At 41.3% G+C, this 13,861-nt stretch overlaps 1 protein-coding gene across 2 annotated transcripts; it reads right to left on the bottom strand.

Annotated features, from left to right (window-relative positions):
* Positions 1 to 3,022: 3,022 nt before the first annotated feature.
* On the bottom strand, positions 3,023 to 13,861 carry cpz (carboxypeptidase Z). 2 transcript variants are annotated; one of them, XM_078266747.1, is made up of 13 exons: positions 13,604 to 13,861; positions 13,105 to 13,134; positions 12,444 to 12,495; positions 11,536 to 11,858; positions 10,112 to 10,327; positions 9,336 to 9,532; positions 7,133 to 7,294; positions 6,875 to 7,033; positions 5,667 to 5,802; positions 5,420 to 5,559; positions 5,023 to 5,122; positions 4,100 to 4,245; positions 3,023 to 3,840 (listed from the first exon to the last, which is right to left on the bottom strand). In XM_078266747.1, the coding sequence occupies exons 1-13, from the start codon at positions 13,773 to 13,775 to the stop codon at positions 3,637 to 3,639; spliced, it is 2,037 nt and encodes a 678-aa protein (XP_078122873.1). In that variant the 5' UTR covers positions 13,776 to 13,861; the 3' UTR covers positions 3,023 to 3,636. The 2 variants fall into 2 exon arrangements, with proteins under 2 accessions (XP_078122873.1, XP_078122866.1); XM_078266740.1 differs by having other exon boundaries at positions 9,297 to 9,532; positions 13,604 to 13,859.

Raw genomic sequence — 13,861 nt, 5'->3', positions numbered from 1 at the left:
TCAAACGCACCGTCTGTGTTGTTTTTCCGACAACGGCAGCTGCGGACTGTTACATCTCGGTGTTTGGAATCCTCTACTACAGGGAAATACAGTCACACTAGCTCCTAGCTAACGGTAACGTAGCGTCCCGTGCAGCGATGCTTCAGGCACCGAAATGAGGAACCTAAATTTTCGTTCTTATTCGGTCTCGTTACTGCCGTTTACGTTGGAACCGGTGCCCTATTGGCGTTTCGGTACCCAACCCTAGTGAGCAGAGAAGAGTTTTAGCAGTGAATTATCAAGTAGCAGTGAATGCTACGGTAGGGCATGTAGTTTGAGCACAAATTCATGCTGCAGCTCCTCAAGACCAACAGAAGTTTCCCGTGTCTTGCTTCCCGGCTGCTGAGTGGAGTGACGGGGGTGGGCTCCGGAGTGAGTATCAACTATTGACCTTTCAGTTTCTAAAATTATTGTTTTTACATCCAGCTTTGTGGGATGTATAGGAACATTATGACGTCCAACATGATACTTTTATTAACACTAATGAATTGTCCAACCGTTATTGGTGCGGCCTACATTATCTGTGTTGGACTCAATGTAGTTCACTGTTGACATAGCCTCACAATGAGGATGTTTCTCCACCTACTGCAGACTTGCATTAAAGGTACACTGTGTAGGAATTTCTCCCATCTAGCGGTGAAATTGTATTTTGCATTCAAACAAATAGTGCTCTCTAACGCCTCGCTTTTTCAAATGCATGTTGCAACTACGGTGGCAGTTATGTACCAAGAATCTATGACAACATGTCTTCCAATGTTCGCTATTTTGGCGACGAGGATTCCTTCTCCTGTGGCTCGGCATAAGTATGATCCTCCATTATGAACTAAAGTGCAGTGCAGGCTTTCAAATTTGCCGGGGCAGTGACAAGCGCCTCTCACTGAACTCCTTCTCCATTTCAGCTGGTTTCAGTCATGTGACGCTGGCTCTGAACGAAAACATGTTGTGGATTAGCTAGACAGGTATGCTAGTGCTTTATGTCCCTCTCAGCGATCAGAGTTTTTCAAAATGGCGGAACGACACGGAAGCCTCCTTGGACTTGCCCGTCCAATGTAATTACAGATAAGAAATTCTTCGCTTACGAGGATAAGTCAGATCATTGGCAGAGATCATTTTACACCAATGAGGACATATTTATGAATGAAGACATTGATTTTAGCTAATAAAATACTTAAACCACTACACAGTGTACCTCCTCATAATATAGATTAAACTATGCAGGCCTCCAAAGAGTGCAGGCTGAGCTGCTAATTTTGGGATAGTTTATGAATATGAATCATGCTTTGGCTTAATATACTTACATTAGTTCAAGCACGTGTCAGTGTGCTTTAGAAACAGATAGCAGATGGATTGTGAGGTTAGGAGAGGTTGCACGCAATCCAGTCGCCAGCAGATATTGATGGACTGCTGTGCATCCTCTGCTCCAGCTGTGGCAAAGCTGTAGGATGCAGGTGGTGCAGATGGATTATGCTGGATGGACCTAAATAAAGAGATGCTGTAGACTAGTGCAACCATGGATTTATGTCTGTCATTATCATTACAGTATTTGTCATGATGCACATGGCCATGCATGGTCCCTGTTTGTTTTTTTAAGCGTACCTAAAGTCTTATGTGCATGCAGGTAGTGCTGATTGGTTGATCCAGGTAGGTTTATAACAGGATTTGAAAGCAATGCATTATGTGTGCAATGCATCATTGCTGCCTGTTGGGACTGCTTTCATGTAAGATTTATACTTTTTGGATAGTAAATATCACAGTTTTAATTTGTTACATACAAAAAGCCACCCTGGACTCAACCAGAGCCGGAAGCAGAACCACCTCAAAAATCTTACCCTAACTGTAACCAAAACAATACACTGAAAACTGGAAAACATAATAAAAGCACTTAAATGTGTGGTGGCATTTTTATAACAATTAGACAACACTGTCAAGATTTCTGTGAGAACATGTTGCGAGGATCACTGCCATGAAATCAACCCTACCATTTCCTCACAGCACAAACAAGTGTAGCTGCTGAACAGTCACAATGGCTGTATTTCATTTGTCTGTGTAGTTACACAGCCCACGTATTCTGACTCACTGACATGGCTTGCTGGTAAACCTAAATGGAACTGAATCAACGTGCCCTTATTAAAATATGGCTACTAACATAAAGTTTGACAGAATGTCGAACTAAATTGTACTTCTGTGAGAGAGTAGCCTACCTTAGGGTTGGCTGCTGAAGGAAAGGCTTGTGTCAGTTGTATCTGTCGAGCAAAAACCTAGCATGCTGCGTTTTCTCACACAAAAATTAAATTCAGTAACTTAGCCTTCTGTTCTCCCGTTAAAAAGGTCAGGTGAAATGTGCCGGCTAGCAAGTCACATTAATTTCATTTAAACTGTTTGCCTGCGCAGCCTGTTAGCAAAACAACTCGCTTGTTAGCTTAAAAAGAAACTGGTGACAATCACATCAAACAAAGCAAATGCAACCTGTCATACTGTGAGGGCGCAAGGACACAGCGTGCGCCTGGGCAGTAGCCCTACGTGTAATAAAAAATAATAAAAAGTGTTCCTCCGTAAGATAATTTCTAGTAGCAGCAGCTTGACCCTGACAGATAATGTTCTTTTCTGGTGGTTTCTGAGAACTACTACGACCTTTCACTTGAGACTTAATTTCAGCACAGACTGTAAAATCAACACGTTAAACCAATTCACCATATTGGCGTGTATTAAAACAGACTCAAAAAGAAATATCAATACATGATTTCATGAATGAATGAAGAGTACAAACGCCCCTTACCATCTAATTAGACCACTCGTCATTGACTTTAAAAAAGTTGGCACAGTCTGTCATTACATGTTCTCTGGCGCCCTCTGGTGATCAAAGGCAACAACAGCCTCTTAAGATAGGTCAGAGCTGAGAGGTGTAAAACAAGTAGTTTTAAACTCCAAAAACATGAGGTTACTTAATATTTTTTTAAATAAAAAAATAGAAAAGAAAAGAATATATGCCACAAATATTTAATATTTATTTGTTATGCTTGTGAAAAACAAATTAAGCAAGAATTTGTACTGTTCCCAATTGGCACAGTATTGCTGCTAATCCAAGCTTAAATGTGGTGCTCAATATGAAGTGCTGTTGCAGGTACAGAAAATGCTGACTGTTGCACTTATGTTGTGTGTAATGTATAAAATGTGGCTGAAACTTGTGCCCAATTCAATTTAAAAAACATTTGCACATTTTATGCAGCTGCCGTCACATGAGTAATTGTAATGTGCAATATTCAAATAAGTGCATACAATTAATTTTGACTGTGAACATTTTAAAAAGTTGATTGATGCATCCATAAATCCTGTATTTCCCCGTGGTTAAATTTTCAGTTAAAAGAAGTTAAATGCAGCTGCAAAGCAATATTGGCCAAAACTCCGCCGACAGGCTAGAATCAAATGTTTTGCCTGGTGGAAAATAGCCTATTTGCATCCTTCCAGGAAGCACTGAAGCCTATTTAGGTACTGCTGATTTTAGTGTCACAGCTCAGTCCTGCTCTGTTAGCACCAGTGAGACCGTCCATCACCAGTCTCACAGTGATTTGTTGGGATCCTTATTGTCCTGTAGTGCGTCTAGACACTTCGCAGCAGCCAGTTTGGAGGTGAGATGCCAGACTGGGAGAAGTAGTTCCACCACCATGGTTTTTCCTCCCGCTCTATTCCTCCCTGACTTACGTCTGGCTCACCGTAGCGCTCAAACTGGTTGTATGGGTCGAATCGATCCCATGTGTCTACCGTAGGGAAGAGGTGGTCGTCGATATCGGGCTCTATGGGAACCTAGATGCAGGACAAGGGAAATAGTGAAGACGCAGCAGAGAGAATGGCTATGGATGGATTTAGTATTTATTGTATTTTGAACTTGTATTAGTGTTTGTGTTCACCGGCCCAGGGACTGCAGATGGAAATGAGCAAGCAGCTAAATCTGACACAATAACTCTGTACTAAAACTAAACCATGCATGTGTAGAAAGTAAGGTAAACAAGGATCATTTTAGAATAACATTGGTGGAACAAGATAATGAAGACAAAGATCCAACCTTCTTCAAGGCAAAGTCGACACGTCCAGCCTTGTTCATGTTGTGAGGCAGATAAACCCTCTTAGTGACCCTGGAGTAACCCTTGGCTGTGGCCGTCAGGATGTGAGTCCCGGGATTCAGCAGCCGCCAGTAGTCTCCATCTTCAGCTGGAGGGAGGGGAAGAGAACAGTTTATTACAGTTAACATGTCAGAGAGGGGATACAACCAATGAAAGAAGAGAGGAACTGAAAGAAGAGCACAGTAAGCGTGAGAAACCAGATGGGAGAGTGTACATATAAATAGTTCTACAGCCATGCTAGCAGCTCTGTGAGGCGGAACTTGGGCACAAATGCTAAAGTTAGCATGCTAAGATGCTCACAATGACAATGCTAACATACTGATGTTTTGCAGATATAATGTTTTCCATGGTCACCATCTTAGCGTGTTACCATACAATTTGCTAATGAGCACTAAACAACATACAGCTGAGGCTGATTGGAATGCCATTACTTTTGCAGGTATTTAGTCATAAAACAAATATTGGAAATATTCAAATTTTGTTCTGATGATGGTGCTAGAGAAAAAGTTTAGAAATCACAAGTTATTACAATTCCTCCTGAGAGGGACATGAATGTCTTATGACAATCCATCTGATAGTTGTCGAGACATTTCACTCAAAAGCACAAACTCACGGTGAAACATAAGGGCATCACCCATGAATATAATAAATGTCATGGCGATCTATCCAACAGTTGTTGAGCTATTCCAGGATTATGTGGTCCTAAAAGCCTGGCTAAAAGCCTGGCTTAATATCAAAGGTAAACTTATGCCTCACAGCTACACCATAACACCAACTTCCTGAAGGCTACAATATACATCAACCAAAAATAAATCTCAAAGTTATACCAACCTGGAAATATGTAACCATGCAGGACTGTGTTTACCTGTGGTGACATCTTTTCTAATCCCCCTGGCAGAGATAGTTGCACCTTTTATCCCATTTCCATCACCATCCATAACTACTCCCTTTATCCCTCGATGGACCTGTTCAGGGACAGGAAGCACAATGGAAAGCATGTTATCTCCTTGTCTGCCTAGTACTTTTGTTCTGGGTCAAGTGCTTATGCGTATAGGCACATACTTATTAATATTGCTTTTAAACTTTCTCTCCTTTCTGGTCTTTAAAACCCACTTGGGTTCCGCTAGCAAAGTTGACTTAACAAGATGCCATCAGTTCACACCTTAATTGTCAATTATTCATCCTTACACTATCAATTTAAATAAATAATGCACTGTAAGAATATGCCCATTTTAACACAAACCTGTCTAACAGACACTTACAGACTCCATAAAACTGAGCAGAGCTTCCTTATTCCTCTTCCACTCTGGGTAAAGCTCAGCCTCTGAGGGGAATTTGTCACAGCCGAGCTCCACGGTGATCTCCAGACAGTTGGTGTGCAAGTAGTTGAAGTCTGACATACCTGCAAGGGAGACGTGTACATTATCAGTCCCTCGCAACCAATGGGACGGGTAGAAAAACTAACGTATACATGGTTCTCTCTGTAGTTTGAAAAGTGTCGTATCTCACCACCAGCAAAACTGTACCACAGTGCCCCATTGATGATGCCCCGAGTTCGGTAAAAGGAGGCTCCACACCTTTCTGTGTCGTTGTTTGACATGGTGGCGTGGGCATCTGCGTAGGTACGAGCCAGCTGTTTGAAGACCTGAGCATGGTGTGGGGTGAGAGAGGAAGTTATGACCAGCTGCCAGTGGTGGAAGAAGTATTCAGATCCTTTACTTAAGTAAAAGTACTATTACAACACTGTAAAATACCCTATTACAAGTCAAAATCATGCACGTAACAGTATGTAAGTATCATCAGATGAATGTACTTAAAGAATTAAAAGTAAAAGTAATCAAAATGTTGCCTCAGAACTGACGACATTCGTCTCTGGGACAGTTCCCGCGACAATACCAGTTTTGCTGCTGAATGACACATCTTCACTCCAGGTTTCTAAATGTCAGAAAAGGATAGTCCTTGCCGGGCTCACGGCTGCCCCCACACACTTTGACCATTAAGCAATGGCTTCTGACCTTTCTTGACATAGTTTATATGGAACTTTCAACAGCCTGCATCAATGGTGCTAGACAGGTGAATGCGGATATGTGGTTTGTAATAGCAGCGACATTAAAAGGGGACACGGGGTCCTGGGGAGGGTGGGTTGATATTGTTTTGAGTATACAGTTCTTATTTCATTTTAATTCATTAATGTAATTTTTATTTTATTTCATTTATGTATTTATTATTTTATTTTATTTTTATTTGTGGGTGGGGGGGTGTTACATGTATGTTCTGTTACCTGTAACATGCTGCTGGTTGTGTCTATGATGTGTGTTGAATAAAAACATTTGATCACAAAAAAAAAAAAAAGTTAAAGTACTCAATGCATTAAACCCCTTACATTTTAGAAACTGGAAATGATTAAAACAGTTCTGTCGATCAACTTTTGTGTGCAAAAATCTTAATTTGTAAAGTAACTAGTAACTAAAGCTGTCAGATGAATGTAGTGGAGTAAAAAGTACAATATTTCTCTCTGAAATGTAGCGGAGTAGAAGTAGAAAGTGGCATGAAAAGAAAAGACTCAAGTAAAGTACAAGTAACTCAAATGTGTAATTAAGTACAGTACTTGAGTAAATGTACTTAGTTACATTCCACCACTGCCAGCTGCACTGTTAGACGAAACTATTTCAGCAAACATAAATCCATCAATCCAGACAGCCATCCTTCCTCCCTACCTGTTCATCTGGAGTTGGTGATAACATCCTCTCCTCCTGCGGGTGTCTAGAGAAGTCAAAGGGATAGGAGATCACCAGATCCCCTCCATGAAGGCTTGCAGACTGAACGAAGGGCAGGGACCTCATCCACTTCATCACTGCATAGGTCTCTGGTGCCACCTACAGCTCAAAGGTAGGATTGAATTGTTTTTACGAGCCAGGCTGATAAACTGTATATGTGCTGATGATTAATCTGATTAATAAGAACTATCCCGTTACCTTGCCAAACCAGTAGGCATCAGGGATTCCGATGTGGTCAATGCGGTAGTGCCTGCTGCGGCGGTTCCGGTAGAAAATGGAGGTGAGGTCCGGAAAATTACGGTTGAGGTCAATATTCTGGGCATTGGTCCGTCCATTGGTCCAACCATTCAACAAGTGACCCTGGAAAGTTTATGTTCAAACAACTATATGTATTACAAAGTGTGTGACAAAGAGTGTGACATTATTCATGATGATGTGTAGTCGTTAGTAGGATGGTAGGGTGATTATGTGAAGGAAATAATGAAAAACAATTATATGATTATTAGTCAGACGTACAGGAAGGAACCTGCTAGACTATCGCTGTTAATTCTGTTGTTAACATGTAGACAAGACCATATATCCGTCATGAGAAAAAGTAGCAAACAGAGTGACAAGAGGAAACCATTTTTCCTAAATATTAGGGAAGAGATTTTTTGGGATTATAGGCAAACTGTAAAATGTATATGACACATGCAATATATAGAATATGAATACATTCAAAGTAGTTCGTCCTACATAATACATTTGAGATGTAATCATATTGCTGTAAACATGCTGCACACCTTCATTAATGCAGTCAGACAGCCTGTCAGACTAAAACCCATGCATATAAACTGCCTCTCTTGGAGTAAAGCTGTGTGTAGTACCATGAAGATATCAGGCTACGGAGTGCATTTCAGATTGGACATTACATACATGGACAATGGTGATCATCACTGATCTTCATAGTGGACTTCACGACAGTTAACAGCCCCCTGTCAAATGACTGCAACACACATTTGAGCATACACATGATCAGTCTACAGCACACATGCATACAGAGCTTGTTAGAGCCACAGTGGCACAGCCTGATACATAAATGCACAGCATTTTGACCAAAAGGCTGTGTCAGTAATGTTATACTGAGTATTAAAAGGCTCAAGAGATGCCATTGAAGTCCCACTTTCTCAGGCTTGTCACACAAAGTCCACAGAAAGCTGGTCCCACAATCCGACTACATCACAACATACAGTAGAATAAAGAGAGCTGAGGGACTTCTACAAGTGCTAAACAAGCTAGTGGAGTGATGATTAGTGTTGAATTCTCTGGTTAGTAGTAGACAGTAGGGTGATAGGTGGAAGATGGAAGGCTTTAGTACTCTGATCTCCTACATCTAATTTAGCAACTGAACCAGGAAAAAGACAACAGTAGTTAAATCCACCAGCAGCCTCCCACAATCACTGATTTGTTATTGCTCGTCTTCTTGAGTAAATTACTATCTTAAAGTGCTCATGTTATGCTTTTTGGCTTTTCCCCTTTCCTTTTATTTTGTTATATATCTTTTTTGTGCATGTTATAGGTTTACAAAGTGAAAAAGCCCAAAGTCCACCCCAAAGAGACTTACCATCTCCAACAGAAAACACTGTTCACTAACTGCTCCAAACAGCTCTATTGTAGTCCAGCCTTTACTTCAGAGACAAACGTGGTCACTTTGTAACACTCGTTATAATGTTCGCCTAGCAGCAAGCATGGCACGCCCTCATACTCTGCTTCTGACTGGCTAGTAGTCCTTACCTAGCTACTGCACATGTGCGACTCCCAACAAAGATGGAACAGAAGTGTGATGCCTCACTCTGTAGCTAAAACAGAGAGCTCAACACACAGGGTGAAAAGAGGAGCTGCAGCAATGTGCAGTACAACAAAAATATGGTGTTTTTTGAAAATTAAACCATGTAAACCTATTCTGATATAACCTCTAAATACAAGTATGAACCTGAAAATGAGCATAATATGAACACTTTAATACCTACATTAATAAATGACCAATTTTCTAATGTTTACAATTAATCTTCAACAATCTTAGAGCAGAGCAAAGGTCTATCCTTTAGCATGCCATAGCAAAATGTGTTCCTTTTGTAGATATCTTAAAATTGATAGCCTTACAAAAAGCACAGCTACATTGTCATAAAGTTGCTCAACGGTGTCCCATTTCACAACCCACAAACTGCGTCGTAAAAACCCTCTGCATTAGCAATGCTCACGCTCCCTCAGCAGAGTACCTCATTCCTCCATCTCCACACCTCAAGCTGAACAGACTGAACAGACAATGAGATTGAGAGCGGATAATGGCGGTTTGTCTTTTTTTTCTGTTAACAATATTTACTTCCTGGTTGCTGAGCTCCGGGTCATTGTTATCCTCTACCTCTGAGGCGGCCAACTCATAGCCATCTGGATTCATGGAGGCCAGAATATGGATGCGGGTGGTGTTGATGATGGTCTGAATGCGTTGGTTCCCCAGAATGTACTCTGAACACAGGTACTGGGCCATGTATATGAGTAGCTGGCGGCCCAGCACCTCGTTACCATGCATGTTGGCCACCAGCTTGATCTCTGGCTCCACTACGGTTAACAGACAGAAGCAAACATGGTTAAAGCTGCATTCGTTGAATTGGACACTTTGGGGTGGCAGAACAAGCTGTAAACACAATATTAAAGTATTATACCTTTAGAAAGTGCAAGCAAACAGTTGCCTCTTTGCACATGTGGCGGACACGTAGCAACATTAGCATGCATTTGGAGTTGTGTTTGTGTCCATCTAATGATAAAGACCAATATTCACCCTCCTTTTTGCTCTGTTTAGGTCCCCATCAACTCCTGAGGGAGATATCTGGCTTTTTTTTTTTACCCAACTGTCCCGTTCTTCTTTTCCTAAACCCAACTGTTTTATAAGCCCACCCACGACCTTTTCCTTAACCTAACTGCGTCAAATGTGACGCCAATAGTCCCGGCCCAGCGCGTTTAGATAAAGCGCGTTTAGATATGACGCTAAAGGAGACTTTTAGCGTCAATAACAACGCCAAAGGCACCTGACCAAGCATCCGTATTTTACGCGACGGGAGTGAGAATGTGTAATCACAAGGCTGCACATATAACACAATGTTATCACACAATCGATTGCCACTGCTCTTCCTTACTCACATAGCTCGTGCTGTCCTGGGTTGTTGCTGAACTCAATGACCAGTAGATCCCTGCCCTCTGTGCTGCGTCCGATGCTGTACACATGAGAGATGTGGGAGCATTTGGCTGCTGTTCTCTTCAGTAAGCTGTACATGTGGGCGTTGGAGGTGTAGGTGAACTGGATGATGGTGCTGGGTTCTTCGGGAGATAGGCTGGACATTTCTTGCTCATGTCTGGCTGGAGGAGGTTATGGGAAAGGCAGAGAAGGGATGCTTTGTTTGTTTCACAGAGCACTAGGAATGCATTGGTCCGAACACTACAACACGACAGCGTGATCTTTACCAAGTGGTGGAATGGAACTAAGTACTTAGTAGTTTACTCACAACAAATTTGAGGTACTCAAATTTTCATGCCACTCTCTACTTCTACTCCGCTACATTTCAGAGAGAAATATTGTACTTTTTACTCCATTACATTAATCTGACAGCTAAAAGAATTAAGATTTCTGCACACAAAACACATGCAGTTAATTACATATGATTGATGATATGTTATATATGTTTTATTATAAATTAAACTACCCGACAATATATAGGCCTTCAAGTCCAGCTAAAATGATTAGCTCATTAAACACTTAGTTGAGCGACAGAACTGTTTTGATAATTTCCGGTCTCTAAAACGTGAGGATCTTTCTGCATTGAGTACTTTTACTTTTAATACTTTAAGTACATTTTCCTGATGATACTTACACACTGTTACTTAAAGTGCTCATATTATGCTCATTTTCAGGTTCATAATTGTATTTAGAGGTTATATCAGAATAGGTTTACATGGTTTAATTTTCAAAAAACACCATATTTTTGTTGTACTGCACATTGCTGCAGCTCCTCTTTTCACCCTGTGTGTTGAGCTCTCTGTTTTAACTACAGAGTGAGGCATCACACTTCTGTTCCATCTTTGTTGGGAGTCACACATGTGCAGTACCTAGGTAAGGACTACTAGCCAGTCAGAAGCAGAGTATGAGGGCGTGCCCTGACAGTACCTAGGTAAGGACTACTAGCCAGTCAGAAGCAGAGTATGAGGGCGTGCCATGCTTGCTGCTAGGCGAGCATTATAACGAGTGTTACAAAGTGACGCACGTTTGTCTCTGAAGTAAAGGCTGGACTACAATAGACCTGTTTGGAGCAGTTAGTGAACAGTGTTTTCTGTTGGAGATGGTAAGTCCCTTTGGGGTGGGCTTTGGGCTTTTTCACTTTGTAAACCTATAACGTGCACAAAAAAGATATATAACAAAATAAAAGAAAGGGGAAAAGTCAAAAAGCATTATTTGAGCACTTTAAGTAACATTTCCAATGCAGGACTTTTACTTGTAACAGAGTACAGTGTGGTATTCGTACTTTTACTTGAGTAAAGGATCTGAACACTTCTTCCCCCACTGCCTTTACCTTTCAGCCCTGCCAGCGGGTCAAAGCAGCCCTCACGGTCGCTGGCAAAAAAACGGTCACAATCTAGGAAGTAGGGCCAGGCCATTTCGATGGCTTCAAAGGCATGGGCACAGTCCCTCCTCAGTGCTTCGCATGTGCTGCGGCAGGGTTTGATCATCTTGTCATCCCGGCAGGGCGAAGCCACCACCGAGCAGCCCAGGAGACGGATCTCAGGGGAGCACTCCCCGTTGAGCAGGCCGTGGATGACGCTCAGCAGCAGGTACTCTGCCCCTGACTCTGCCTCCAGGCGATTCCGGTGGCCAAGGATGTTGGGGAATATGGTTCTGGAGTGGCAGCATTTTAACACAAGTTGTTAACCGTGATACTATGGAAGCCCATTTCCGCAGATGGGATGACAAAAAAAAAAAGATCCTTTAAGTCATTATAGTATTAAACTTTCTCGAAATAATACTGACTTATTATTTTGAGATACTAAGTCATTATTTATCACGTTTCTGATTATGTTGCGATACTAAGTCATTATTTATCACGTTTCTGATTATGTTGCGATACTAAGTCATTATTTAATATGTGTCTTATTATTTTGAGATAAGCAAGTCATAATTTTGAATAATAATTTGTATTATTCTGCAATACTAAGTCATTTATTTGCAATACTAAGTCATTATTTTGAGATACTCAGGTATTATGTCGCGATATTAAGGTATTATTTCTAGAAAGTGTCTCATTATAATGAGTTGCATGATCTTTTGTTTTCATCACTCTGGCTGAAATGATGCCAACAATAAGCTTATAAAGAAAATTGAAATCAAAATAACTACAGCGATGCCCTAAAATGTTTGTATGGTTAAGTTTTTAGCTGGCACAGATTGTCTTCGCCTACATTAGTACCAACCACTACCACCCACCTAGAGTATTCCATATCATTACAGTAGCCCAGGTTCAGCGCTGTACAGGTAGCTGTGGAACAGAGAAAGCAGAGAGAGTTGGTAACTTACATTTTTGAAAACAAGTTGTTTACTTCATTTTTTAGTTTAGGAGGTGAAACAAATATTTTCTTCGGTTGTTCTGTTGTTTTGTTAAGTTAGAAAATAGTTACATCGTTTTAGATTCTCGCTGGAAGATCAGTATCAGTCACATCTCCAAGAGTAGTAAAGAAACACTTTGATCTATTAAAAACCGCCAGACCTGGCAGGTGTAGCACTTGGTGTTTCATATAGAAAAGTACAGGGATTTCTGAAGCTCCATAAATTCTTCCATGCAGGTTAGTCTCAAGTGGTGCAGCTTCTTCTCCTCTCAGAGAGAGGTCTGGAGAGAAGGCCCGTTGCATCTTGCAGTGGCACTTGGTATGTCAAACACTTTGGTTTCCCAGCCCTGAAAGTCAAGTCATTGCCTCGAAATACATATTAGGTCACATAGTCTAATTTCTAAGTAGATAGGCCCTGATTTGTGATTTTACACATGCTCTGATCACTTTCTGTAGCCTACCCGGCATACAACATCTGATCTTTAATACATATGATTTAATGGAAGGTCCTGCATTACACAAGGTTAAAATGAGCCACCTACGTTTGTCTCCAACGTTGTTGCTGCATCTTCCTGTACAGTAAGAGAGCACAAGTCACACAAAAAATAAACATGAAAATGTTAGTGGGTCACAAATAAAACGCTAGGAGGCGACATCTTCAAAAGCAAGACTAAGCCAAAGCAGGGCCTCTGCTTTATTACTGTTTATGTGGTTTAAAAAAACAGCAGGTGACCATAACATGAAGTCATGATCACATTTTGATTGTATGCAATACAGCTGGGGGAGAGTGGAGAATATACTTTAAGAAAATAATAACCGGATTAATTTATTATTTTGAACAGCACTTAACTTAGAGCGTATGTATAAAGTGTGTTGCCAACTCGATCAGCTGTTTTTTGAATGCTTAGAAGTAGATCTCAAATCGCCCATAATGCTCGTTCAGATAGGCCCCTGAGTTGTTTTTCCTACGCATCACGCTTTGGTGTCGTATAGTGACGCATATTTCTATAAAGCATTTGTTTTAAGTTGAACAGACCTTACCTAAAAGCTCGTCTCCTGGGTGACAAGTCTGCTGCGGGGCGCACCAACAACTTCTCGTCAAAGAAAGAAACAACACCAAAAGTCCTGAATGCATGTTGGAGTGCAGTGACGGCGGTGTGTGATGTGGCAGTGTGTGTTTGAAGCTGCAACTTTTCCGTTCTTTAGGCTGCATGGTAATTACCACCCACAGCACGGAAACCTCCTTCCTTTGTCTGCGCGGAGCATCCCTGGCCCGAAAAAAAGTGCGGCGCGCCGGAA

This window comes from Sander vitreus, chromosome 2 (genome assembly GCF_031162955.1).
Source record: "Sander vitreus isolate 19-12246 chromosome 2, sanVit1, whole genome shotgun sequence".
NCBI classification, from domain to species: domain Eukaryota; kingdom Metazoa; phylum Chordata; class Actinopteri; order Perciformes; family Percidae; genus Sander; species Sander vitreus.
The sequence above is the reverse complement of the archived record's forward strand: the minus strand, read 5'-3'. Positions and strand labels throughout refer to the sequence as shown.